Source organism: Cajanus cajan, chromosome 5, assembly GCF_000230855.2.
Source record: "Cajanus cajan strain Asha chromosome 5, NIPB_CcT2T_4, whole genome shotgun sequence".
NCBI lineage: Eukaryota > Viridiplantae > Streptophyta > Magnoliopsida > Fabales > Fabaceae > Cajanus > Cajanus cajan.
The window spans coordinates 48,367,887-48,394,215 of record NC_138521.1 but is presented as its reverse complement, the minus strand read 5'-3'; the positions used below and the strand labels follow the sequence as shown (position 1 = coordinate 48,394,215).

Below are 26,329 nucleotides of genomic sequence, written 5' to 3'. Positions count from 1 at the left end.
TACGGGAGTCGTAAATTTACGTCGCCTCTAAAAGGCGACGTAAATTTACGTCGGGGATTTCTCCAAACCGACGTAAAATGGGGCAAAATCATGCCACAATTTTACGTCGGAGATGGCTTTGTCCGACGTAAATTTACGTCGGTCATTGCGAGGACCGACGTAAATTTACGTCGGACAAAGCCATGTCCGACGTAAATTGTGGGAGTTTTTTTTTTAAAAACGTTTGTAAATTGATATACCCAACACCTGCATATAAATATAATCCAGAATACCAACTCTAAACCAGGCAGTCCAGAATAGAAATTCAAATTGTATTTCAAAATTGAATGTCAAAAAGAAAATAATATATAAATCTTAAAAAACATAAATTATGACAATCTAAATCCTATTATCCTAAAAAAGCTATAAAACATGTTTGTCAATGCTATCTAACTAACTAAACTAACTAACTATCAAACTATAAACATAATATCTAACTAACTATCAAACTATAAACATAATATCTAACTAACTAAACTTAGAAAAAAATTTGCCCATTGTTCTCTTATCTTGAGCAACTCATCTTCGGGCAATGGAGATGGATCTTGAAAGACCTGAAAGGGTAATTTAAGTGTCATTAATATGCAATGTTAATTATTCTAAAGGTAAATATAGTTAAATAAATTTTGATATGAATTACCTGCGCCCAAAAATCAATAATACCCGCAGAAACTATGGCTTTCATCCAATACATGATGTAATAGCCACATTCAAACGAGTCTTGTTGCTTATTACACTAAAATGAGAAACAAATAACTATTAATTCCAAAGTCAATAAATTTAAATATTATTGATTGTATGAATTTATTTGCTAACCTTAGGATATATGAAATGCAATGACTTTGATGATCTGGCTCTTCCACTTAATATATTAGCTCCAGACACGATTCTAATTAATTGAAATAAAAACAAATGTTAGCCGATATATATAATTAGTTTTAAAACATAATGAAAAAATTTTAGTTACCCATGTAATTGGCTTTTAATTTCATGGCTTGGTTTTCGATGAAGTGAACAAAACCACACCACGGTATATTCCTTAGGAATGATTACCATTAACTGCCAATGGGACCTACATTGTATGACAAACAAATCAGTTAAAAAATTACCATGATTAAAAAACCAATTAAAAAACTAACCCATCAATGTATGGAGCCATGTATATATGTCTTCTTGAGTCACTCATCCATGTTTGCATATATTGTTGGATCTAGACCTGAGTGTTTCCTGATTTTTGGATGGATTGAGGCTCAATAAATCCATATACTTCTGCTTGTGCTTGCTCCACACTCAATTTGTCCATGTACCTAACACAAATAATTATTATAAGTTAAATGTAATTATTGTAAATTTAGACTCATAAAAGAAAATATGACTTACATGGCCCACAACTGTATGACAGATATATTTAACATGCAGTTTCCCCCAACAATCTCTAATGCATCAGGCAGAGATATGTATAGTGGAACATCAGAGCTATCAACTCCAAAAACTCTAATGTCCCACTGCAATTGAATTGGATGCTTCTTTATTCGTGGTAATTTGATTAGAAGCTTAGATATGGGATCATCCTCAGCTTCTGCGATATTGGCATCATGAACATGAGGTTCTCTCATGACCTCCTTACCACGATTGATAAAATCCTAAAGAAATAATCAAAATTAGTTAAACAATAATAGAATTATAAGAATCTAAAAGAGCAATAATATAATTACCTTTGCCCGTGCTGAAAGCGGCATGACCAAACGTTTTGGCCAAGCTAAGAATGTGCCGGTTGCCTGCCCCACTAGTTGAACCTCTGTATTGGGCAAAGGCACTGGAGCAGCAGCATCTTGAACTTGGTCAACCACAACCCGTGTCCAGTCTGGCTGTAGAGGGACACTATGGATGGTTGAGCCACCCTCAAATACTCGGCCAATAGCCACTAACCGTGGGGGGTCATCCTCAACATATAACTCACACTGGTTTGGTACATCAGTGTGAGTCTGATCCGGTGAGGGATCTGGAGCAGCACAACTCCCTTTAGTGCTGACTCGAACACCATAATCCTTGGCAATGCGCCCAGCTGTCAACCCAGACAATCGGGTGACAGATCTACCTTCCCTCCTTCCACTGCCAGACCCAGAATCCTCCATAATCCTGAAAAAATTAAACTGTCATTATTAAAATAATGAATTAACTGAATAGACAAATAAAGTAAAAAAGATAATAATAATATAGCAACAAAATAACTAATAAAAAAATAAATAATACATAAACAGAAACCTATTAGGTTGGAATGTTTTCCCATATTCCTTCATCATGATCACTTCGAATAGCATGTATTTCGTCCACTTCATTGTCCGCAATAGGACCAAATGATCTGCTTGAAAAAGACGGTGTCTCATGCATATCTAGAGACTCATCTTCGTGAGTTCCATGCATGGTTCTTCCTTCGAGGACCACTGACCATTTCTCATGACATGGATCCCTGACATAAAAAACCTGTCTTGCTTGATATGCCATAATAAAAGGTTCATCCTTATAGCCGACCTTATTCAAATCAACCAAAGTAAATCCTAAATCATCTGTCCGCACACCCGTATTGCCATCAACCCATTTACACTTGAACACAGGCACTCTAAACGTAACATAATCAATTTCCCATATGTCTTCTATGACTCCGAAATAACTCATGGATGCTGTAATGAGATTTTTATCTTTTGAACTAGCAAAGTGCACAGCCTCAGCCTGAATTGTAACCCCACTATTTTGTACTCTACTTTTGTCATCTTCTGTCTTTGTATAGAAACAATATTTGTTAATGTCATACCCACCAAATGTAATGACATCGTTGTTAGGCCCACGCGCGAGTCTCAAAAGTGTATCAGAAGCATTAACCTCACCATAAACCTTTTTCTTAAACCAAGCTAAGAAACTCTTGTTATGTTCATTCAATACCCATTTCTCATTCATCCGGGGGTGTGCTATCTTGATTTCATCTATGTGTTTAGATATGTAAGGAATTACTTCATCAGTGTTGTTCAATATGTACAAATGGGCTTGGTCAACTTCTGTTCGACTCACAGTTCTAATCTTTAAACTTCGAGTACCCTTACCAAATTGTTTCCCATCATGTCGAGTCTTGGGAATTCCTATTGGTTCTGATTTTGACATATACCCTGAACAAAACTCAATGGCTTCTTCTGCAATGTACCTCTCCACAATAGAGGCTTCTGGGCGGTATTGATTCTTGACATATCCTTTTAAGATCTTCATGTATCTCAACAGGATACATCCATCTAAGATAAACCGGGCCACACAATCGAATTTCCCTAACCAAATGAACTATCAAATGCACCATGATATCAAAAAATGAAGGTGGAAAATACATTTCCAATTGACACAAGATTGTGATTGCTTCATTTTCTAACTCATCTAACTTTACAGGGTCAATTACTTTGTTGCAAATGGCATTGAAGAATAAACACAATCGAGTAATAGCAACTCTAACAGAAGATGGTAAAATGTTACGAATAGCCACAGGCAAAAGTTGTTGCATTAACACATGACAATCGTGAGACTTTAAACCAATCAACTTCAAATCTTGCATAGACACCAGACTCTTCACATTTGAGGAGTACCCTTGTGGAACTTTCACACTGCTTAAGCACTCACAAAAGCTTTTTCTTTCTTTCTTTGATAGAGTATGACAAGCTGGAGGCAAGTAAGTGCGTCTTCCAATAGACTGAGGATGCAACTCAGAACGTATACCCATGTCCACCAAATCTTGTCGTGCTTTCACTCCATCTTTAGTCTTTCCTTTGATGTTTAGCAATGTCCCAATTACACTATCACAAACATTTTTCTCCACATGCATCACATCTATGCAGTGTCTAACATCTAACTTGCACCAGTAAGGAAGATTAAAGAATATTGATCGTTTCTTCCAGATATTTCTCTCAGTTGACTTCTTTTGCGTCTTTCCGAACACAATGTTAATGTTCTTCACCCGTTGATATACTTCTTCACCATTGCGTGGTGTGGAGGCAATTTCATCCTCTTGACTTCCATTGAATGCTTTCTTCAATCTACGGTATGGATGACTACGAACAAGAAACTTACGATGCCTAGTGTACGCAGTCTTTTGCCCATGTTTTAATTGGGTATAACTTGTGTTTTCTTCACATATAGGACATGCATAATGACCCTTCACACTATACCCACTCAAGTTACCATATGCTGGAAAATCATTTATTGTGCAAAATAACATTGCACGCATAGTAAATTTTCCTTCACGATATGAATCAAACACCTCCACTCCTGTGTCCCATAACATTTTCAAGTCATCAATCAATGGACTAAGATACACATCTATGTCATTTCCTGGTTGTCGGGGACCTGATATCATCATAGACAACATAATATATTTTCTCTTCATGCATAGCCAAGGAGGCAAATTATAAATGACCAACAAAACTGGCCATGAACTGTGTTTACTACTTAAGTTCCCATAAGGATTCATGCCATCTGTAGCTAAACCAATTCTCAAGAGGCAAATTCGACATATTTGTGAGTTGAATGATAATTTTTTAGTTAAAAATAGATTAAAGCTTGTTTGTAAGCATGAAAAGATAGTTTTGTGAAGTTAAACTCCAACATATTTCATTATCGTGTTAAAATCAATTTTTGCATTCTTAATGTTCGTAAAAATACCGAAAAGATTTCTTATCTCGTTTATCTTTGTTTAAACACTTTATATTTTCATTCTCAATAGTTTAGTTTAGTATGATTAATGATTTGAGTCAAGTATTCGTATTTCCCTTAGGAGGCGATACTCATACTTATCATTGAACTAGTACGATTTAGTACATTTACCAGAAAGATAACATTAAGCCAACCTTTGAAAAACTTCAAGGTTAGCTTTTTGCCTTGTCTCACTTAAGCAACCAAGATTACTTGCTTATTAATCAAGTCTTCAACTTCAAGAGACATGGGTTCTTTGCTGGAAATCGCTTAAGCAACCCATGTGGCTCACTTAGCGAGCCTTCAACTTAGAAGACTTGAACTCCCTATCAGCACTCACTTAAGTGACCAAGGTAGTTTGCTTAAGTGAGACTTCCTTTTTAAAAATATTTTCACATAACTTAATTCCTCCAATTCTTTGTTAATAATCTAACTACTTCTTTTATTAGAACTTAAATATCAGAACATTAAAAATACCAAAAAATTAAATTATTAGAGTATAAATACATTTACTTTTAATTTATCAATTTACTTAGAGTAAACATGATAAAACATAAGATATGCTTAATATATCCATTCTTAATATGCTTCCAAATATTATACATATATGGGAATAATCACACCCATCTTAAAGAGAAGTAAACCTTTCCTAGTGTAGAACAATCGTGCTATCAGACAACATAGTTGTGTTGAAGTTCACAAAATTAAGTTTTTTTTAAAATTAGATATAAATAAAAGGTTTAATTTTGAGGGTTCCACTTTTACTTACCTTTCTAATTAAGAGAATAGTTCTTTTTCTCTAAAGGCAACCAATTTTGATAGCCCCGATTCCAAATAGGTTGTTTACAGATAATGTGTTGATTGACTTTGAATATTTCCATTATATGAAAAGAAGATGAAGTGGGAAAAAAAGGTTTATGGCTCTAAAACTTGATATGGCAAAATCTTATAAATAAGGATATGTGTTTCCCCTCTCATTATTGGGTTTCACACTCCTTTCACACTGGGTTTCACCAATCACATAGTGTGGCTTAATGGAGCCCTTCTTAGTTTTCCTATAAGAAAATTGTCTTATAGTGATGGACATAAATTGTCACCAAAAGTTGAATAATTTACATTTACTTATGAATTATCTATCTGTTCATTACTTGAGTTGTATGACATTAACTTTATAAGTTTTACTGACAACAAATAGTTGTAAGTATAAGTATTTGAGTTTTACCTATATTAAATATTGGTAAAAGTAGTTTTTGATTTTACCCACAATTATCAAGTCTATAAGAAGAAAACATCCATAAGTATAAGTCATTTTTCTTGTAGGTAGACCTTGTTGGTCTAACAATGTTGTAGGTTTATTGTTATGTTTGATGACTCTCGTTTTAGCAGAACCTTTAGAGCTAGGTATTTTCCTCAAACTTCACCTCTAGATGCTAAGAAAGCTTGTAATCCAAACTTGGTCCAACTTGTTTATGATAAAATCAATATTATCGAAGGAGATTTATGGAACATTGAAGATGACAATTCATTAAAAATATGGTATGATAAATGGTTGCCCAATATGTTGGGCAATAAGATTTATTAACTTAAACTTGGAGATATGTGAAGTTATATGAAAAACACATAGAAGAGGGGGTTGAATATGTGTGTGTGAACGGAGGAATTTTAAAATCATTTTCGCAAAGAGAATCTTTTTCCTCTAGTAAAAATATTATTTTGAATTCTTAAGGACTGTGCATGATTTGCTTAAACAATAATTTTTGCGTCTAAAAGTTCATCATATGCACAAAGAAAATGTTTCTTAAAGGAAAACTATTTCTTAAGGTACTGAATTAAACAAGTGTATTTTTTGTCTGAAAATAGTTTTGGTGAAGAATAAACAATGGATGAAATTTTCAATATGATGTAGCAGTTAAGTGATATTGCGTATGAAAGATAAATAAAAAGTGCAAGGATTTTTATACTGGTTCACTCAGATTGAGCTACGTCTAGTCTCCTTCAATTGAAGGGTTCCACTAGATGTTCAATGAAGTACAAGTATTATCACCACTTCTGGTTTGTCGAGTATTATCGACCACTTTTGACCTGCCAACTTCAGTCGTCAGCGCTAGTATTCTTTGATCAGCCTCTTCAAGCTCTTAGTGAGTATTCTTGACCACTCTTGATCCTGAGTATTATCAACCACTCCTGGTTGGCTAACTTTTCTCATTAGCTCTAGTATTCTTTGTTCAGCCTCTTCAAGCACTTAGTGAGTATTCTCGACCACTCCTAGTCCCAAGTATTATCAACCACTCCTGGTTTGCTACTAGCCCTAGTATTCTTTGTTCAGCCTCTTCAGGCTCTTAGTGAGGATTGTTGACCACTCCTAGCACGCCAACTTCACTTATTAGCGCTAGTATGCTTTGTTCAGCCACTTCTGGCTTGTAGTGAGGATTCTTTGACAAGCCTCTCTAGGCTTTTACAAGTATTCTTTCCCTAGCCTCTTCAAGCCTTACAAATGATAGATAGATGATTTGGTTTGAGTGTTTGGTTTACTCTCACAAAGAGGATACAAGAATTTCTACATTCACTAAGGTGTATGTTCATAAGTTACACTCAAAACTCGTTAGTCTACGAAGATAAATACACTATTGGTACATTTGACTCTATAAGCTTTGTCTCTGGTTCCATTGCTTCATGGGCTTGATATCACTCTTTTTCAACACCAACCTTTCCAGGTTTGAAGTTATGACATATATATAGTCTTGTAAAATTTGACCGTTGCAAATGTCCGTTGAAGCATAATATAGTCATTCATGACCAGTTCGATCTTTCATTTAATGCACAAGATCTTGCATTAAATGTTGCTTCCTGTTTATAGACATTAATTGTGTGAAGTCTTCTTTGTTTTGTTAGTAGCAGTGTCTAACTTTAGCTGAGACCTAGGAACTTTTTGTCATTTTTCGATCGCATAGCTGTAAAGACGTTGTCCTTATCTGAAAAAGTAATGTACTTTTTCTTACACATGCATGCTTTTACTTTTGCGCTTGCTTTTCTTCTTCTTCTTCTCTTCCTTTAATCACGCGATCATGTTGAGAGATTTTGTATGATCGTAGACGATGTCTGAATTGTCCCTTGAGACTTGATTATTCAAATGCTTGCATGGCAGTCTTCGTCTGCGTATGATAATCCATGTGCATCTCAAGTCTTGATCTTCGTCTGAGCATTACTCATTAATACTTTGACTTTCTTCTGATCTTTGACCAACCTTCATCTGATTTCTTATATTGCATTCTAGGTTGTCCTTGACACACCTTCGTCTGTTATTTGATTTATCATCGTCTGATGCTTATGTCGTTTTTCATCTATCATTTGGTTTTGCTTCGTCTGATCCTCATTGTATGCTTTGCTTTGAGTAATCTTCTTCTGGTAGACCATTAAGCTTTATCTGATATCCTTCGTCTATTCGGACTTCACCCGATGCTTAACCACTTTTGTCTTGTTCTTGATTTAGCCTTAATTGGTATTTGTTTTGGCCTTTCCGTCTGATGCTTGAAGCTTTCCTTCTTTTCTCTTGGCACTAGTGTAGGAAGTGGCACGTGCTCTATTCTTCAACTTGCCTATACTTATGTTTTTCTGAAACACTAACATACTTGTTAGAAATAACAACATGTATTATATTTGTCTCATTCAAAACCTTACTAGAATTGTTTCGTCTGATTTAACAATATGGACTCAGAGTTAAAAGTGAATATCTTGTGGTTACCAAATACAAAGGAATGGATATATAAAAGTTGTCAAATTAGTTTCCTCGTGTGATATATAATTGAATAGTTAAAGAAGCCTTCCAACCCAATGTGCTCCATGGACAAATATTTTATACAATAAACAAATAGACAATAGTCTTATACATAAGAATGACAATGTGAGTTGAATTAGGTGGATCAATTCACCAACTCAACTATTTTTTTGTGGGTTTAGTTGGACAAAAAAAACCACCAACCTATTCCACCCAACCCGTCAATCCGGCAAGATCAACATGCTAATTATCTATCTCTTTTTTCACCCTTTTTATGTTTTTAAAAGATAAATTTATGGTGGATTTATGTTGGATCAATGTTTTTGTTTTATAGCTTAACTTCTCTTTCTAGGTAATTATTCTCACATTATTTGAAATAAAAGTATATTGTTTCAATCACATATTTTTCTAGCACATTTTCATGTATAATGTCTTTTTTTTAATAGAAATATATAATACTTTAACTCTTTGCATGAAAAAAATATATCACCTCCAATAAATTGTACTACTAATAATAAAATTATAGGTTGAAGTGATAATGTATATTGAAATATTTTAATTGAGATTCTACTAAAAAATAATTGGATGGATTGAAGGTGAGTCAACTTGTCAATTTACCATTTTTAATTCATCAACTCATTAAAGTGGGGTCAACCTATCATCAACTCACCACCCCCTTAAGTAGAATGAGTTACATTTTCAACCGGTTTTTTTGGTGAGTCAACCTGCCTCATTTTGTTAGTGGGTCAACCTATCCCATCATGCTTTAGGTTGTTTGACCCAATTTGTCACCCGATTAAGTTGGGAGACAAGCTAGTGCTCTCAAAGATCAATGGAACGCATGCTTCCTCAAGCAACATTAACCATGTTGTACTATTATTGTCTATCTTCATGATCAATTAAAAAACACAGTCCATCACAAACCCTCAAATATATATAAAAGGAACATTAATAATATAAGACATGTGATGACAATATTCTCAAAAAATTATTTGTCATAATTGGCAAGTCTTTTACAATATAGCATTTTCTTACCAATAATAAATTTGGGATAACAAAACTAGCATTTTTTTTTATAAGAATAACCCAAAATCTCACAAAAATAAAATAAAGTACAATAATATCACTACAATAAATATTACATACAGTGACATACAAAAAATGTCATTATAAGTATAATATATGTAAGTATATATCTATTTAGCATATAGCTACACACAATTTTAGTGTTGATTCTGAATGAGATTTAACAACATATTTTATGTGTCACTATAGCTTATACCCACATTTTTTAACAATATACCAACATATATTATATTTATTGTGCAGGTAAAAATAGTTTTTAGTGACACTTATTGTATTACTATAGAATGTGTGTCACTATACGACAATTTTCTTATAGTGTATTCACTAATTAGAAAATCAACTATTGATATTACAATTAATTATAAATTTTATTATGCAAGAATTTGATTTTATCATAATTTTAATTAATTATTTTCTAATTAATCAACAATTGAGAGTACATTTAATCTTTTAAAGTATACCTCTTTATTAAGTAATCCAAATTTGAGAAAAACAAAATAAGAAAAGATATGGGGAGAGAACACTCCAAAGATATTATATTCATAATGACCAATAAAAACAACATTTTTAAAACCACTTAAAACCAAATCAAAGAGATAAGATGTGATCAAATCTTAAGAGATTGGGTCAATAACACCAAGTCAAGAAGACAAAAGTTAATGTAAAACAATTTTGATGAGCAGCTGAATTAATTTAAAATATGTTTCTAAATTTAATCAAATAAAAATATTAACCTCTTAAAATATCAAGCAAAATACACAACAAACAGTTGTTTTCTGAAAAAGCTTTGGTCAATTAAGGCAAGCCCAAAATGTATAAACTTATCACGGAAGCCCAAAATCCACGGTAAACTCATTTTTCACATGCAAATATGCAATGACGAGTGACATGTCTACGTTTGTCTATACCCTCCATGCATTCGTATCGAGTATATTCCGTCATTGATATGTATTGAATTGGTCCTTTGCAAACTCTACCAACCCACTTTTGTCGAAAATCAATAATTTCATCAAAGCGTAAAAGACCCGTAATGTTAAGAAACAGTAGAACGCGCAAGTGCGACGTTATGCGCACGAGATTATCCTGTTAAACCGTTGCCAAACTTCTTATTTACATTAATAGGATATTGACTTGAACCAAACGCTACTCTTTGATCCTATCATATTTATATAAACTAAACGTATATGAGATAATTGAGTGTTGTCTAGAAGCAAACATAAAATATTCCAACGTGCAACATGAGTGCGTGGAATAAATTTCTTTAAGTTAATAGTTAAGCTCAGTCTTACATATATATTAAAGAAATAGTGATCAAGTAATTTAACTACTAAAATAATGTAGATTATCAGAGTTAATTATGCTTGCAGAGAATAAAAAATTTAAATGAAATTTACAAGATAGTGGTAAGTTGTATCTTTTCTTTTGACCCATTAACTATTAAAAGAATACTAAGTAAATAAAAGTAATGTTAAAAATTCCATGTCACCTACCAGGCAATAATTTCACCTCCTGTAATTGATCCATTGGTCCTTTCGATGAATCTACTACTCCTTTTGGAGTGGAAAAAGGGCAGAGGTAAAGTTCTGAATGATTATAATGGTACTATTACTTTGCAATTTTCAACGATATTAATTGTTTTTAGCATCTTATAATATATTCACGTTGAAGTTTTAAACAGCCATGATTCACGTTTCATTATTAGTTTTTCTTCGAACGTTCCCTCGGCTATTATAGTTCTATTTAAATCTAAAAGATAGAGTTTGTGACAAATGAACATAGCTCACAGAAAAGCACTATTATCTCCTTCAATTCACGTATAATATTCTTGCTCCTTGTTACTTCGTAATAGCCATGGCAAGCAATTGCAATTGCAACAAGAGCTTCGCGAACAGCTACATGTTGCTGAAGCCCGAAGATGCGGGTTTCTTTGATCTCCTTCGAGTCTTAATTTACCGAAACTTGTCACAAAGAAAGTTTGTGGATAGCCATGCAGAGGATAGTTTGGACGAAAGTTTGGGTCACCGGTGGCTTATATTTTTGTCTATTTTGGCCCAGAAGCTTTTGCAGCTTGTGGCCAAGCCACTATCACTCTTTGGGACATGTGTTGAGTTTTTGATCAACCTGGTTGCCCTCAACGGTGGTGTATTCAGCCTTGTCTTTAACTTTCTCAGAGGTTACCTCTTCTTCCCTCAGTGTTAATATGTTTTTTCGTGCTCAAGTTTTCGTTAAGCAATTAGTTGGTGTATGTTTTGCTACTTGCTTGTGTTTAGGAACAAATTAATATTTCTAATACATAGTGGGAGAGGAAGAATTCTGCACCACATAATAATCCTACATATAACTGGAATATGATATGCCTATTTTCGTATAAAAAAAAATTAATACTTCCAATTCATGATTAATTTGACCCTCGATCGATTGTTGAGATATATCCCTTTGAAGACATACATATTAATTAATCTTGCTTTGGTATTTACAACTTTTTGTTATTTTCACGATTTTTTATATGTTTAAAAGTAAAAAAATAAAATATAAATGAAGTGATTTGGTAGTTATTTGAGAGGGAAAAAAAAAATAGACCCATGATTTTCGGTTTTGTGAGAAAATCCAATAAAATTCATGAAGTCGTTTTAGCTCATGAAAGCAATTATTCCCTCAAAATTTATATGGAGTGACAATGGTAAAATAGATTGATTGACCAATTTGAGGTACTTTTAAAAATTATTTACGTAAATGAGGTTGTTTTGAAACTATTTACACCTTTAGGACATTTTATTATGGTGTTGCTATGGGTTATAGCGACACAGTGACACGTGTACTTTTTTAAATCGTAAGAAGTCATGAACTTCATATTATTAATGTCGCTACAATCTATGACGACACAAAATAGCTTTAATGAAATCATTATAGCTTACAACGCCACCAATTAAATAATTTTTTATAATATAACTCACTGAAAAATTGAGTATACAATTTTTTTTAACAAAAATAACATAAAAAAATAAATAAAACTAAAAATATTTATAATATACATGTAATAAATTGAAATTTCATAAAAATTAAAATTTTACAGAAGTATAAAATTAAAATTTCATAAAAATTGATAGGAAATAAAATTAAATAAAATAAAATTAAAAAATCAAGATGTCGTTATAGCCTATAGCGACATAGTGTCCCTATGGCCCACAACGCCACATTTTAAATAATTTATTATAAATTAATTACTGAAATTTTAAATATATAGTATTTTTTTAACAAATAAAATTAATTTAAAATTTTGTAGTGTATAATATAATAAATTAGAAAAAAATAAAATATTTATAACGGCACAATTTATTTATAAAAAATAGCATAAAAAATAAAAAATAATAAAAAAAACAAAATATTTTATTTAAAAATATCCCAAAGGTGTAAATAATTTCAAAATAACTTCATTTAAGTAAATAGTTTTTAAAAGTACCCCATATTGATCAATCAATCAAATATCTTTCTAAATCAATAAAACTTGCTGACTTGGTTTAAAATGAACATTACAATAAAATAAATTTTTAGTCACATTAAAAATAACTACAAAATATTATATCAATATTTTCATATTAGTTATTATGTGTAGTGTTGATAAAATTTATTGATATGTTGATAAAAATCTTTATAATGGTTGAAAAAAATATATAAGTTTTTGTGATATTTATTTTTATTGACATTTAATATTTTTTATTGTTGTCATTAAAAATTTAAGAAAGGATTCCTAGTTTATATATTTTTTTAATTATCTTATCTCTAATAGATGTGAGACTTATAAGATGATAATTTTTCTTTACTTATATATTCTTTAATTAACTTATTTTTAGTCGATATTGGACTTAGATTTTTTTCATTACACTCTCAAATCTAACACTATTGAACTTGGTACGTGAATAAATAATGAATGATCTAATACCATCTTAAAAGTGAATTATGAATCTAACTCAAATTTATAAAATCAGTTTATAAGATAAAAGTTGTTCTCCACTTATATATCCTTTAATTATTTTATCTGTAGTTGACATAGGATTGAATTTTTTCTTAATAAAATGAATTAAAAATTACTTTATTTTTTATTAGAACATTTTCAACAATTATTCTTATAAATATATTTTTAATAATTATTATTTATTAGTCATTAATATCTTTATTAAATAATAAAATAAAAATAATTAATTTATTGTCATTAAATAATTATCATTAATAGTAAATTTTATTTAATGGAAAAAATGTTTTAAGCATTGGAATTATATAGGGAATACACTGTGTTTTCACCGACCTTTTCTGAAAAATGTTTTATTAAATAGTGAAATATTGACAATGGACTTATTATCACTAATAATTGATTAAAAACAAAATTTGCTGTAGTGATGATTATCTCATTTACCAGTAATATGAATGCATTTCAAGATGATTCACTTCTTATATAATTATATAAACAGGTAAATTGGTGTTACCGGATCCTAAATCAGAAAAATATTTGTCTTTTGTTGGAAATTTGGACGTGCGAGTAAAGATGGACCCCGTCCAGCGAGAAGATTACAAGTACTATCCTGCACTTTCTATGATGGCTTCCAAAGCATCCTACGAGAACGAAGCTTTCCTTAAAACTACCGTGGAGGATTACTGGAATGTATGAAATTAATTAATGATTTTGTTAATACCAGACCAATTTTGTTTTTAAAATTATTAATAGCGAAAGATTTTTATTAAAACAAATATTTATTTTACTTTCAAATTTCTGACTTAATAAATACTTTTTGAATATAAAATTACTTAAAGCAAACTATAACAACTTACGTTAACATATCACTATCGTAATTGTTCTGTTTTGATCCTTTTATCTTTTCTGTTTAATCAAGTTTACTTTGATGTATCTCTCATTATATTTGTTTTCTGATGAGTTCTACAGATGGAATTTGTGGGGTTCTTCAACTGCTTAAATGGTAAGACCTAAAAAAGCATATCTATATATGTTCCTATACAATTACAAATTAAATATTGAGAGAACTATCCGTAGTTTGAAAAGACTCTCTACGTGCTTATATATATATATATAGTAATATTATTTATTTATCTATTGAAATTTATGTAAACTTTTGAATCTACGTTGGTCTTATTTTTATTCATTCATTAGGATCGGTCCTTTTAATTAAAATTAACCGATATTAGTCTTAATGATTTAATTATATATATTTTTATATAGAAAAGATAAGAAACACTATTTAATAAATTTATTAAAATTAAGTCACGTGGTTTTGTAAATTTTAATTACTCTTTATAATAATGTGAAAAGTGAATTGGCATTTCTTTCTCCAATATATCTTTAAAATATACACACGCACATGTTTGACTTGGACTTAGCAGAATACCAAGGAAAGACTACAACTCAAGTCTTCATTGCTTTGGATAAGCACAAGGATCGCCACACTTATGTTGTAGCCTTCAGAGGAACCGAACCCTTTGATGCTGATGCATGGTGCACCGATGTCGACATCTCGTGGTACGAGATTCCCGGCGTTGGAAGACTTCACGGTGGATTCATGAAAGCCCTAGGGCTTCAGAAGAACGTTGGATGGCCTAAGGAAATTGAAGAGCGAGACAAGAATCTTCCACCCTTAGCGTACTACGTTATTAGGGACATTCTTAAAAAGGGTTTGAGAGAAAATGATAAAGCTAAGTTTATAGTAACGGGGCATAGTTTGGGTGGAGCACTGGCGATTCTGTTTGGGACGATCTTGTGTTTGCACGATGAGACGTTGTTGTTGGAGAGGCTGGAAGGGATTTACACGTTTGGGCAACCACGAGTTGGAGATGAAGCATATGCAAAGTATATGAGACAAAAATTGAAGGAACATTGTGTTAGGTATTGCAGGTTTGTTTACTGCAACGACCTTGTTCCGAGGTTGCCCTACGATGATAAGGAAATGATGTTCAAGCACTTTGGGACATGTCTTTTCTTTAACAGGCGATATGAACTCGAGGTAAGCTATACGATGCTCATCGTAATTAATTAGAAAGTATACGCAAAATAATTTTTTTTTTTTTTTAAATTTTCTATATATATATTCCACTAACTTCTCCACCTATTTTTCTTAAACAATTAAAAGAATCACAAAATATTACAATAATTTTTACTTATAATGTTGTTTATTGAATATATAAAGGATAAAAAACACATATATAATAAAGATGTTAAAGTGACTTAAATTTTATGGATCAATCTACTTAATCCAATGAAATGGGTTAGGTTGAAATGAATAATTCACCTCTTCAACATGCTTTACTTGTTAATCTAATTAATCATGAGGTAAGTTAGGTTAACTTATTGATTTAGTGTACTTTTATATTTATGAAAAAACATTTAGTTAAATTAATATTGTTTTATTGGACATAATTTTTTGTAAATTAAATATTATTAATTTCATGTTATCACTAGTACAGAAAGGGTCTTTTACGTCGTGTATTTTGACCCTTTTACGTCGGAAAAGGGTCCGACGTTAATACGGGAGTCGTAAATTTACGTCGCCTCTAAAAGGCGACGTAAATTTACGTCGGGGATTTCTCCAAACCGACGTAAAATGGGGCAAAATCATGCCACAATTTTACGTCGGAGATGGCTTTGTCCGACGTAAATTTACGTCGGTCATTGCGAGGACCGACGTAAATTTACGTCGGACAAAGCCATGTCCGACGTAAATTGTGGGAGTTTTTTTTTTAAAAACGTTTGTAAATTGATATACCCAACACCTGCATATAAATATAATCCAGAATACCAACTCTAAACCAGGCAGTCCAGAATAGAAATTCAAATTGTATTTCAAAATTGAATGTCAAAAAGAAAATAATATATAAATCTTAAAAAACATAAATTATGACAATCTAAATCCTATTATCCTAAAAAAGCTATAAAACATGTTTGTCAATGCTATCTAACTAACTAAACTAACTAACTATCAAACTATAAACATAATATCTAACTAACTATCAAACTATAAACATAATATCTAACTAACTAAACTTAGAAAAAAATTTGCCCATTGTTCTCTTATCTTGAGCAACTCATCTTCGGGCAATGGAGATGGATCTTGAAAGACCTGAAAGGGTAATTTAAGTGTCATTAATATGCAATGTTAATTATTCTAAAGGTAAATATAGTTAAATAAATTTTGATATGAATTACCTGCGCCCAAAAATCAATAATACCCGCAGAAACTATGGCTTTCATCCAATACATGATGTAATAGCCACATTCAAACGAGTCTTGTTGCTTATTACACTAAAATGAGAAACAAATAACTATTAATTCCAAAGTCAATAAATTTAAATATTATTGATTGTATGAATTTATTTGCTAACCTTAGGATATATGAAATGCAATGACTTTGATGATCTGGCTCTTCCACTTAATATATTAGCTCCAGACACGATTCTAATTAATTGAAATAAAAACAAATGTTAGCCGATATATATAATTAGTTTTAAAACATAATGAAAAAATTTTAGTTACCCATGTAATTGGCTTTTAATTTCATGGCTTGGTTTTCGATGAAGTGAACAAAACCACACCACGGTATATTCCTTAGGAATGATTACCATTAACTGCCAATGGGACCTACATTGTATGACAAACAAATCAGTTAAAAAATTACCATGATTAAAAAACCAATTAAAAAACTAACCCATCAATGTATGGAGCCATGTATATATGTCTTCTTGAGTCACTCATCCATGTTTGCATATATTGTTGGATCTAGACCTGAGTGTTTCCTGATTTTTGGATGGATTGAGGCTCAATAAATCCATATACTTCTGCTTGTGCTTGCTCCACACTCAATTTGTCCATGTACCTAACACAAATAATTATTATAAGTTAAATGTAATTATTGTAAATTTAGACTCATAAAAGAAAATATGACTTACATGGCCCACAACTGTATGACAGATATATTTAACATGCAGTTTCCCCCAACAATCTCTAATGCATCAGGCAGAGATATGTATAGTGGAACATCAGAGCTATCAACTCCAAAAACTCTAATGTCCCACTGCAATTGAATTGGATGCTTCTTTATTCGTGGTAATTTGATTAGAAGCTTAGATATGGGATCATCCTCAGCTTCTGCGATATTGGCATCATGAACATGAGGTTCTCTCATGACCTCCTTACCACGATTGATAAAATCCTAAAGAAATAATCAAAATTAGTTAAACAATAATAGAATTATAAGAATCTAAAAGAGCAATAATATAATTACCTTTGCCCGTGCTGAAAGCGGCATGACCAAACGTTTTGGCCAAGCTAAGAATGTGCCGGTTGCCTGCCCCACTAGTTGAACCTCTGTATTGGGCAAAGGCACTGGAGCAGCAGCATCTTGAACTTGGTCAACCACAACCCGTGTCCAGTCTGGCTGTAGAGGGACACTATGGATGGTTGAGCCACCCTCAAATACTCGGCCAATAGCCACTAACCGTGGGGGGTCATCCTCAACATATAACTCACACTGGTTTGGTACATCAGTGTGAGTCTGATCCGGTGAGGGATCTGGAGCAGCACAACTCCCTTTAGTGCTGACTCGAACACCATAATCCTTGGCAATGCGCCCAGCTGTCAACCCAGACAATCGGGTGACAGATCTACCTTCCCTCCTTCCACTGCCAGACCCAGAATCCTCCATAATCCTGAAAAAATTAAACTGTCATTATTAAAATAATGAATTAACTGAATAGACAAATAAAGTAAAAAAGATAATAATAATATAGCAACAAAATAACTAATAAAAAAATAAATAATACATAAACAGAAACCTATTAGGTTGGAATGTTTTCCCATATTCCTTCATCATGATCACTTCGAATAGCATGTATTTCGTCCACTTCATTGTCCGCAATAGGACCAAATGATCTGCTTGAAAAAGACGGTGTCTCATGCATATCTAGAGACTCATCTTCGTGAGTTCCATGCATGGTTCTTCCTTCGAGGACCACTGACCATTTCTCATGACATGGATCCCTGACATAAAAAACCTGTCTTGCTTGATATGCCATAATAAAAGGTTCATCCTTATAGCCGACCTTATTCAAATCAACCAAAGTAAATCCTAAATCATCTGTCCGCACACCCGTATTGCCATCAACCCATTTACACTTGAACACAGGCACTCTAAACGTAACATAATCAATTTCCCATATGTCTTCTATGACTCCGAAATAACTCATGGATGCTGTAATGAGATTTTTATCTTTTGAACTAGCAAAGTGCACAGCCTCAGCCTGAATTGTAACCCCACTATTTTGTACTCTACTTTTGTCATCTTCTGTCTTTGTATAGAAACAATATTTGTTAATGTCATACCCACCAAATGTAATGACATCGTTGTTAGGCCCACGCGCGAGTCTCAAAAGTGTATCAGAAGCATTAACCTCACCATAAACCTTTTTCTTAAACCAAGCTAAGAAACTCTTGTTATGTTCATTCAATACCCATTTCTCATTCATCCGGGGGTGTGCTATCTTGATTTCATCTATGTGTTTAGATATGTAAGGAATTACTTCATCAGTGTTGTTCAATATGTACAAATGGGCTTGGTCAACTTCTGTTCGACTCACAGTTCTAATCTTTAAACTTCGAGTACCCTTACCAAATTGTTTCCCATCATGTCGAGTCTTGGGAATTCCTATTGGTTCTGATTTTGACATATACCCTGAACAAAACTCAATGGCTTCTTCTGCAATGTACCTCTCCACAATAGAGGCTTCTGGGCGGTATTGATTCTTGACATATCCTTTTAAGATCTTCATGTATCTCAACAGGATACATCCATCTAAGATAAACCGGGCCACACAATCGAATTTCCCTAACCAAATGAACTATCAAATGCACCATGATATCAAAAAATGAAGGTGGAAAATACATTTCCAATTGACACAAGATTGTGATTGCTTCATTTTCTAACTCATCTAACTTTACAGGGTCAATTACTTTGTTGCAAATGGCATTGAAGAATAAACACAATCGAGTAATAGCAACTCTAACAGAAGATGGTAAAATGTTACGAATAGCCACAGGCAAAAGTTGTTGCATTAACACATGACAATCGTGAGACTTTAAACCAATCAACTTCAAATCTTGCATAGACACCAGACTCTTCACATTTGAGGAGTACCCTTGTGGAACTTTCACACTGCTTAAGCACTCACAAAAGCTTTTTCTTTCTTTCTTTGATAGAGTATGACAAGCTGGAGGCAAGTAAGTGCGTCTTCCAATAGACTGAGGATGCAACTCAGAACGTATACCCATGTCCACCAAATCTTGTCGTGCTTTCACTCCATCTTTAGTCTTTCCTTTGATGTTTAGCAATGTCCCAATTACACTATCACAAACATTTTTCTCCACATGCATCACATCTATGCAGTGTCTAACATCTAACTTGCACCAGTAAGGAAGATTAAAGAATATTGATCGTTTCTTCCAGATATTTCTCTCAGTTGACTTCTTTTGCGTCTTTCCGAACACAATGTTAATGTTCTTCACCCGTTGATATACTTCTTCACCATTGCGTGGTGTGGAGGCAATTTCATCCTCTTGACTTCCATTGAATGCTTTCTTCAATCTACGGTATGGATGACTACGAACAAGAAACTTACGATGCCTAGTGTACGCAGTCTTTTGCCCATGTTTTAATTGGGTATAACTTGTGTTTTCTTCACATATAGGACATGCATAATGACCCTTCACACTATACCCACTCAAGTTACCATATGCTGGAAAATCATTTATTGTGCAAAATAACATTGCACGCATAGTAAATTTTCCTTCACGATATGAATCAAACACCTCCACTCCTGTGTCCCATAACATTTTCAAGTCATCAATCAATGGACTAAGATACACATCTATGTCATTTCCTGGTTGTCGGGGACCTGATATCATCATAGACAACATAATATATTTTCTCTTCATGCATAGCCAAGGAGGCAAATTATAAATGACCAACAAAACTGGCCATGAACTGTGTTTACTACTTAAGTTCCCATAAGGATTCATGCCATCTGTAGCTAAACCAATTCTCAAGTTTCTTGACTCTGCACCAAATTCTGGAAATTTTTCATCAATCCTCTTCCATTGCGGAGAATCAGCTGGATGTCGAAGAAAGTTGTCACATTTTCTACCATTTTCATGCCATGTGAGGTTTTTTGCATCCTCTTTAATGGCAAACAATCTTTTAAACCTAGGTATTATTGGCAAATACCATAAGACCTTAGCAGGGGGACCCTCTATTTCTTCCTCACCATTACTTTCATCAGTTTTCTTTTTGAACCGCGACAATCCACATGTGGGACACACTTTCAGTGTAGCAAAATCATTTGTATACAATATGCAATCATTAGGGCACGCGTGTATCTTCTTATACTCCAAACCCATTGGACATAGTATCTTTTTTGCCTCATAGTTGCGATTAGGTAACGTGTTATCTTCTGGAAGCATCTCCTTCAATAACTCTAACAATTCTGTGAAACTTTTATCAGTCCAGCCATTTCTTGCTTTTAAACTAAACAATTTTAAAGTTGTTGATAATCTTGTAAACATACTGCATCCTGGGTACAATGGTTGCTCAAAATCAGACTTTAAGGTATCATACACATGTGCTCTTTCAAAATTTTCTTCACCAACATCACGTATCATCTCTTTTAAGTTATCGCCCATCCCTTCAAAATTTTCAGTTGTTGACACTGTTGGAATGTCTAATATTTCTCCGTGCCATGTCCATACTGTATAACTCTTCACAATACCATATATAAACAGGTGATCACGTATTTCTCCAACTTCTTGACGTATCTGATTCAAACATCGAACACATGGACAATAATATGCCCCTTTGATGGGTTTCCCATTTTCTCTTGCAAATTGTAAGAACTCTTCAACTCCATTTTTGTACTTTTGACTAATGCGACTTGCATTCATCCAACTTCGAGTCATTATCTATATATTAACACAAATTAACTATTGACTCAGTTATTCATAAATTTTCTAACCTAAACTACAACCCTAAAAAATCGATGGTAAACTAAAGGTCAATGCCTAAAAAAGTCTCTTCTTTAATGCATCTGGAACGGCCCGTACTGAAACTAGAACGGGCCGTTCCAGATCAAAAAATTACAACAACAAATTTCTAGCAGAACGGGCCGTTCTCTTTGCAGAACGGCCCGTACTTCTTGCAGAACAACCTGTCCTGCAAGGAGAACGGCCCGTTCTGCAAGGAGAACGGGCCGTTCTGCAAGGAGAACGGGCCGTTCCAGCGGAACAAATAGCAAAAAAAAAACAAAATAATTACGGGGACAACAAACTAACCTCAAACGACCAACGTGCAGACACTTAGAGACTTGGATACGTTGAATGTAGCAATAAACGCAGTGGGAGACTCAGAAATTCAGAGAAAATGAGAGGGGTTGTTTGTAAATTGTGAGCGCGGGAATGGAAAATACAAAGGTGGGGAATATAGGGCCATTTTTTACGTCGGGTTTCGTTGTTTCGACGTAAATTTACGTCGGGTTTCGTTGTTCCGACATAAATTTACGTCGGATTATAGGGGTTCCGACGTAAATTTACGTCGGACCCCCTCTAGTCCGACGTAAATTTACGTCGCACTATGAGACTGCGACGTTAATTCCCACATTTACGTCGGACTAGGGGGGGTCCGACGTAAATTAGTCTCCACTTAATTACGAAACTGCCACCGCATTTTTACAACGTCGGTGTTTACTGTTTCTGACGTAAATTGGGTGACGTAAATACCCTTTTTTGCTCTAGTGTAGTTTTTTTACTCTATAGTTAATTAATTAATTTATAATGATGATTTCTAAAAATTGCTAAAACAATTTAGTAAGATATTCTTATACTTATGAAATTATATTTAAATTATTTATATTTTGTTTATTTGATATGTTATTTAATGAGTCAACATAACTCAACTTAAATCATAACTTATCATGGATTGGGGTTAGGTTGAAATTTTCAACCTAATCTTAAAACAAATTCAACCCAACTCATTTTTTTTAATGAATTAATTAGATTTACCCGTATGACATCCTTAATATTTATTTTAGATATAGGTACTGAGAGTATCTGTTTATATTTTGTATTTCAATGCAGGTTCTTGAAGAGCAACCAAATAAAAACTATTTCTCACCTTGGTGCGTGATACCTATGATGTTGAACGCACTTTTAGAACTAATAAGAAGCTTTGTTATTGTCTACCAAAGTGGTCCTTACTACAAAGAAGGATGGTTTCTCTTTGCTTTCAGAACTATCGGCTTAATAATTCCTGGGCTGCCTGCTCATGGTCCTCAAGATTACATCAATTCCACTCTTTTAGGATCGATTGAAAAACACTTCAAAGTTGAGTGATCCACATGAAGATGCACCGATGTTTTAAAAGTCAAACCAGAATTACGAATCAAAAAGACTATATGTTACCGTAATTAGTTGATTAGGTAATGATTTTCTATTCAACTAGCTGCCCGTGGAAACCAAGAGTCATTTTTTGCAACATACTTGTGACTTCTATGGAAAGAAACTTACAAATACATGGTACTTTATTTGGTTTCTAATTGTTTGATCTTTGTGGCTACATAAGAAAAATGTTATTTTCAATAATGAAACTCCTAATGTTGAAATGAATAATTCACCTCTTCAACATGCATAACTTGTTAATCTATATAAGCACAACCCTATTACAATAGTAAAATTTAATGTACACATTTTTATTGCTCCAAGGACTATAGAACAATGTGTTAAAAATTAAGTAAAAATAATGTCATCAACTAGCTAAAGGAATAGCTTCCTTCCAAACACTACAACAAAAAACAATGAACCTTCCATTTTCTAGTTACATAGCCAATATGTGAAAATTTTACTCTTTTTTTTTTCGTTAGATACAATAACAACGCCAAATTAGTCTAGTAAATTAGCTAGACCTTTTTGTCTCTCATTTAAGACTAATTATAAAGACAAAAACAACCAAGTGATTATTACATATTGTGTAATAGAGTGGGCCGAATGTAGTTCGGTAAATGAAGTGACAATATATGGAATATTTATAGGGATGCGGTCATATATGAGATGAGTTAATTTTGCATGCTAATAATTATTACTCTAATTAATTTTAATATCAACTATTCTATTTTTGCACTGGGGAAAAAAACAATATAATGTTGGAAGATATGAAAGTTTGTTATGATTATTATGTTGTAGAAGCTCCTTCTTCTGGCCCTCTAGTCAGTGGTGAAGAAAAAGAAATACAATAATAAAATTTAGTGAACGATCTTATTCTTGCGACAATATAGAAACATGTATTATGGGGCAAATGGCGTGCGAATATTAGACGACGGCAACGGCGGTACCGTGAGAGATGCGCCTACAAAGGGATCCCTAGGCGCGGTACAACTGTCACGATCGTATAGACATCAATCAACTCCACGTCAGGTAAGCCATAATCTATACTCTTTGAGCAACTCAATATATGACTCGAATGTCCTCAACCGCAATCGCATTTTTTTGGGTGAATTACGAGTTATCTGAAACATCGAAACAGTGGATGAGGGGTAAACAACAGGGGATTACTTTCAGTGGTGATGAACACAGCATAGTTGAACAATTCAGGATTCTTGAGAGTATAGAGATTTGAAACAGAAATTGATAATTAATGCAGTACCAAACACATGCATGAAGGGATACGCCTTTGTGACCCATGAAAATCATCTCCTGTTAGGGGCCTCGATCGGTAGGGAGGTGAAACATGGTGTCATAAGGAGGTTGGTTGTGAAATATGGGATTGATCTATTGTGTTTACAGGAGACTAAAAAAGGAGAATATGCCTAATGAGCTACTGGAGAAGTTATAGGGTAATGGTGATTGCAATTATGCTTGGTCATCGATGATAAATGCGGCGGGTGGGTTGCTATGCATTTGGGATCGAGTAAGATTCATGTTTCAGCTTTCGGGCTCGGGATTTCTGGTGATGTTGTGATATTGGTGAATGTGTGCGCACCTTCAGACGGGAGCCTCAAAAAAACATCTCTGGGACGAGCTTATTCTATGTAAAGAAAATAGTCCAATTTCTTTATGGTGTGTGGTAGGGGATTTCAATAGCATTAGATCATTGGAGGAGAGGGTGGACCTTGCGTCTGGTTTGTATGTTGTAGCGGATATTGAAGTTTTTAACAATTTCATAGAGCAAATGGAGGTGGAGGATGTGTCACTAGCAGGAAGAAAATTCACATGGTTTAGGCCCAATGGTGTGATGAAGAGTAGAATAAACCATATAATGGTGTCCAGGAGCTAGTCTATGAGGTTGCTAGGTGCCAGCCAAATGGTGCTAAATCGGGGTATTTTCGACCATTGCCCGATCTCAATGAGGAATAAGGTGGTTAACAGGGGCTCGAAACCATTCTGACTATTTAATTCATGGTTATAGTGTGGGGATTTCAGAAAAATGGTGATTATAGAGTGGTCTAACCTGGTTGTGCCTGGCTAGACTGCTTTCATTCTAAAAGAAAAACTAAAACACCTGAAGTGTAAAGTGAAGGCTTGGGTGAGTGAGTCATCAACTGGGTTGACAAACACGACTCAAAGGGTGATGGATGAGCTGAATATGCTTGATTGAATTGAGGAAAGTAGGGACTACAAAAAAAATTGGATTCAGCGACCACCAAAATTGGTCGCTAAATTGCTAAAATCGGTCGCTATTTGCCTTAGCGACCGAATTTAAGTAGTCGCAAAAATCCTAGTTGCAAAGCTATATAGCGACCAAAAATTTTTGTTCGCTATTTAGCGACCGAAAATTTTGGTTTAGCGACCGAAAATTTCGGTCGCAAAATGGTTGCAATGATTTTGGTCGCTGAAGTGTATGGGGACCAAATAGTGACCGAATAAATCGGTCGCTAAATCGTTCGCTAAAGATTTATTTTTTATTTTATTAAATTTTATAGACGTTACAAATTCGGTCACTACGAAATACTCATATTTTGCCTCTCAAGGATTTTATTTCACAATACTTCACTTTTCAACATGTTTTGTCCTTAATTACACAATTTTTGGGAAACTTCCCAAAAGGTCACCCATCCCTATATTACTCCAAGTCAAGCACGCTTAACTGTGGAGTTCTTATAAGATAAGCTACAGAAAGACATATGTATATTGTCAGTATAGGTAGTACAAATTAATTCATTTAAGTCATCCTCAAATATACAATCTCATACTTACACTATCTTTGGATCCCTCTCATTTCGGTGTATCCAAACCGTTATAAAAATATAATAATATATTTAATAATTATATTACTAACAATAATTATTATATTATATTTAATTAATCTTTATTTATATATACTTACTTTTATAATTAATAATCTACTTATTTCTATTTAAAATTAATATAATGATACAATTTAAATTATTTATTATTATAAATTTAAAATTTAAAATAATAATTTTTATATTTTAAAATGAGAAGGGTTATAATAACACTGATATAACTTTTACTAACTATTACATTGTTCAATAACTTTATATTAAATCTGAATTTTGTAAATCCAACCGTTAAATTGAAAGTTCATATCACTTTATATGTTTATTTCAAGTTTTGTTAAAATTGAACAACAACTTGAAGATAATCAAAGT

At 33.3% G+C, this 26,329-nt stretch overlaps 3 protein-coding genes across 4 annotated transcripts; 1 reads left to right on the top strand and 2 right to left on the bottom strand.

Annotated features, from left to right (window-relative positions):
- Positions 1-855: 855 nt before the first annotated feature.
- LOC145958331 (uncharacterized) lies at positions 856-2,609 on the bottom strand. Its single transcript, XM_083075286.1, has 5 exons — positions 2,305-2,609; positions 1,755-2,178; positions 1,420-1,682; positions 1,007-1,346; positions 856-928 (listed from the first exon to the last, which is right to left on the bottom strand). Exons 1-4 carry the CDS (start codon positions 2,424-2,426, stop codon positions 1,250-1,252), a joined length of 906 nt encoding a protein of 301 aa, XP_082931412.1. The 5' UTR covers positions 2,427-2,609; the 3' UTR covers positions 856-928; positions 1,007-1,249.
- Positions 2,610-10,851: 8,242 nt separating this feature from the next.
- LOC109816162 (triacylglycerol lipase OBL1) lies at positions 10,852-23,260 on the top strand. Its single transcript, XM_020381054.3, has 5 exons — positions 10,852-11,798; positions 14,092-14,282; positions 14,562-14,595; positions 15,017-15,633; positions 22,803-23,260. Exons 1-5 carry the CDS (start codon positions 11,477-11,479, stop codon positions 23,055-23,057), a joined length of 1,419 nt encoding a protein of 472 aa, XP_020236643.1. The 5' UTR covers positions 10,852-11,476; the 3' UTR covers positions 23,058-23,260.
- On the bottom strand, positions 17,016-20,198 carry LOC145958330 (uncharacterized). Of its 2 annotated transcripts, XM_083075285.1 has the most exons (5): positions 18,458-20,180; positions 17,908-18,331; positions 17,573-17,835; positions 17,160-17,499; positions 17,016-17,081 (listed from the first exon to the last, which is right to left on the bottom strand). In XM_083075285.1, exons 1-4 carry the CDS (start codon positions 18,577-18,579, stop codon positions 17,403-17,405), a joined length of 906 nt encoding a protein of 301 aa, XP_082931411.1. In that variant the 5' UTR covers positions 18,580-20,180; the 3' UTR covers positions 17,016-17,081; positions 17,160-17,402. The 2 variants fall into 2 exon arrangements, with proteins under 2 accessions (XP_082931411.1, XP_082931410.1); XM_083075284.1 differs by lacking the exons at positions 17,016-17,081; positions 17,160-17,499; positions 17,573-17,835 and having other exon boundaries at positions 18,268-18,331; positions 18,458-20,198.
- Positions 23,261-26,329: the final 3,069 nt, after the last annotated feature.

Bases quoted from the DNA above. Each gene is read 5' to 3' on its own strand.
- LOC109816162 (XM_020381054.3), top strand. From the start codon at position 11,477: ATGGCAAGCAATTGCAATTGCAACAAGAGCTTCGCGAACAGCTACATG. The intron at 11,799-14,091 runs GTTACCTCTTCT...TTATATAAACAG, and splicing joins TGTCTTTAACTTTCTCAGAG to GTAAATTGGTGTTACCGGAT. The intron at 15,634-22,802 runs GTAAGCTATACG...ATTTCAATGCAG, and splicing joins ACAGGCGATATGAACTCGAG to GTTCTTGAAGAGCAACCAAA.
- LOC145958330 (XM_083075284.1), bottom strand. From the start codon at position 19,450: ATGAAGATCTTAAAAGGATATGTCAAGAATCAATACCGCCCAGAAGCC.
- LOC145958331 (XM_083075286.1), bottom strand. From the start codon at position 2,426: ATGAGACACCGTCTTTTTCAAGCAGATCATTTGGTCCTATTGCGGACA. The intron at 2,179-2,304 runs GTTTCTGTTTAT...TAATTTTTTCAG, and splicing joins AAAACATTCCAACCTAATAG to GATTATGGAGGATTCTGGGT. The intron at 1,683-1,754 runs GTAATTATATTA...TTATTTCTTTAG, and splicing joins CGCTTTCAGCACGGGCAAAG to GATTTTATCAATCGTGGTAA.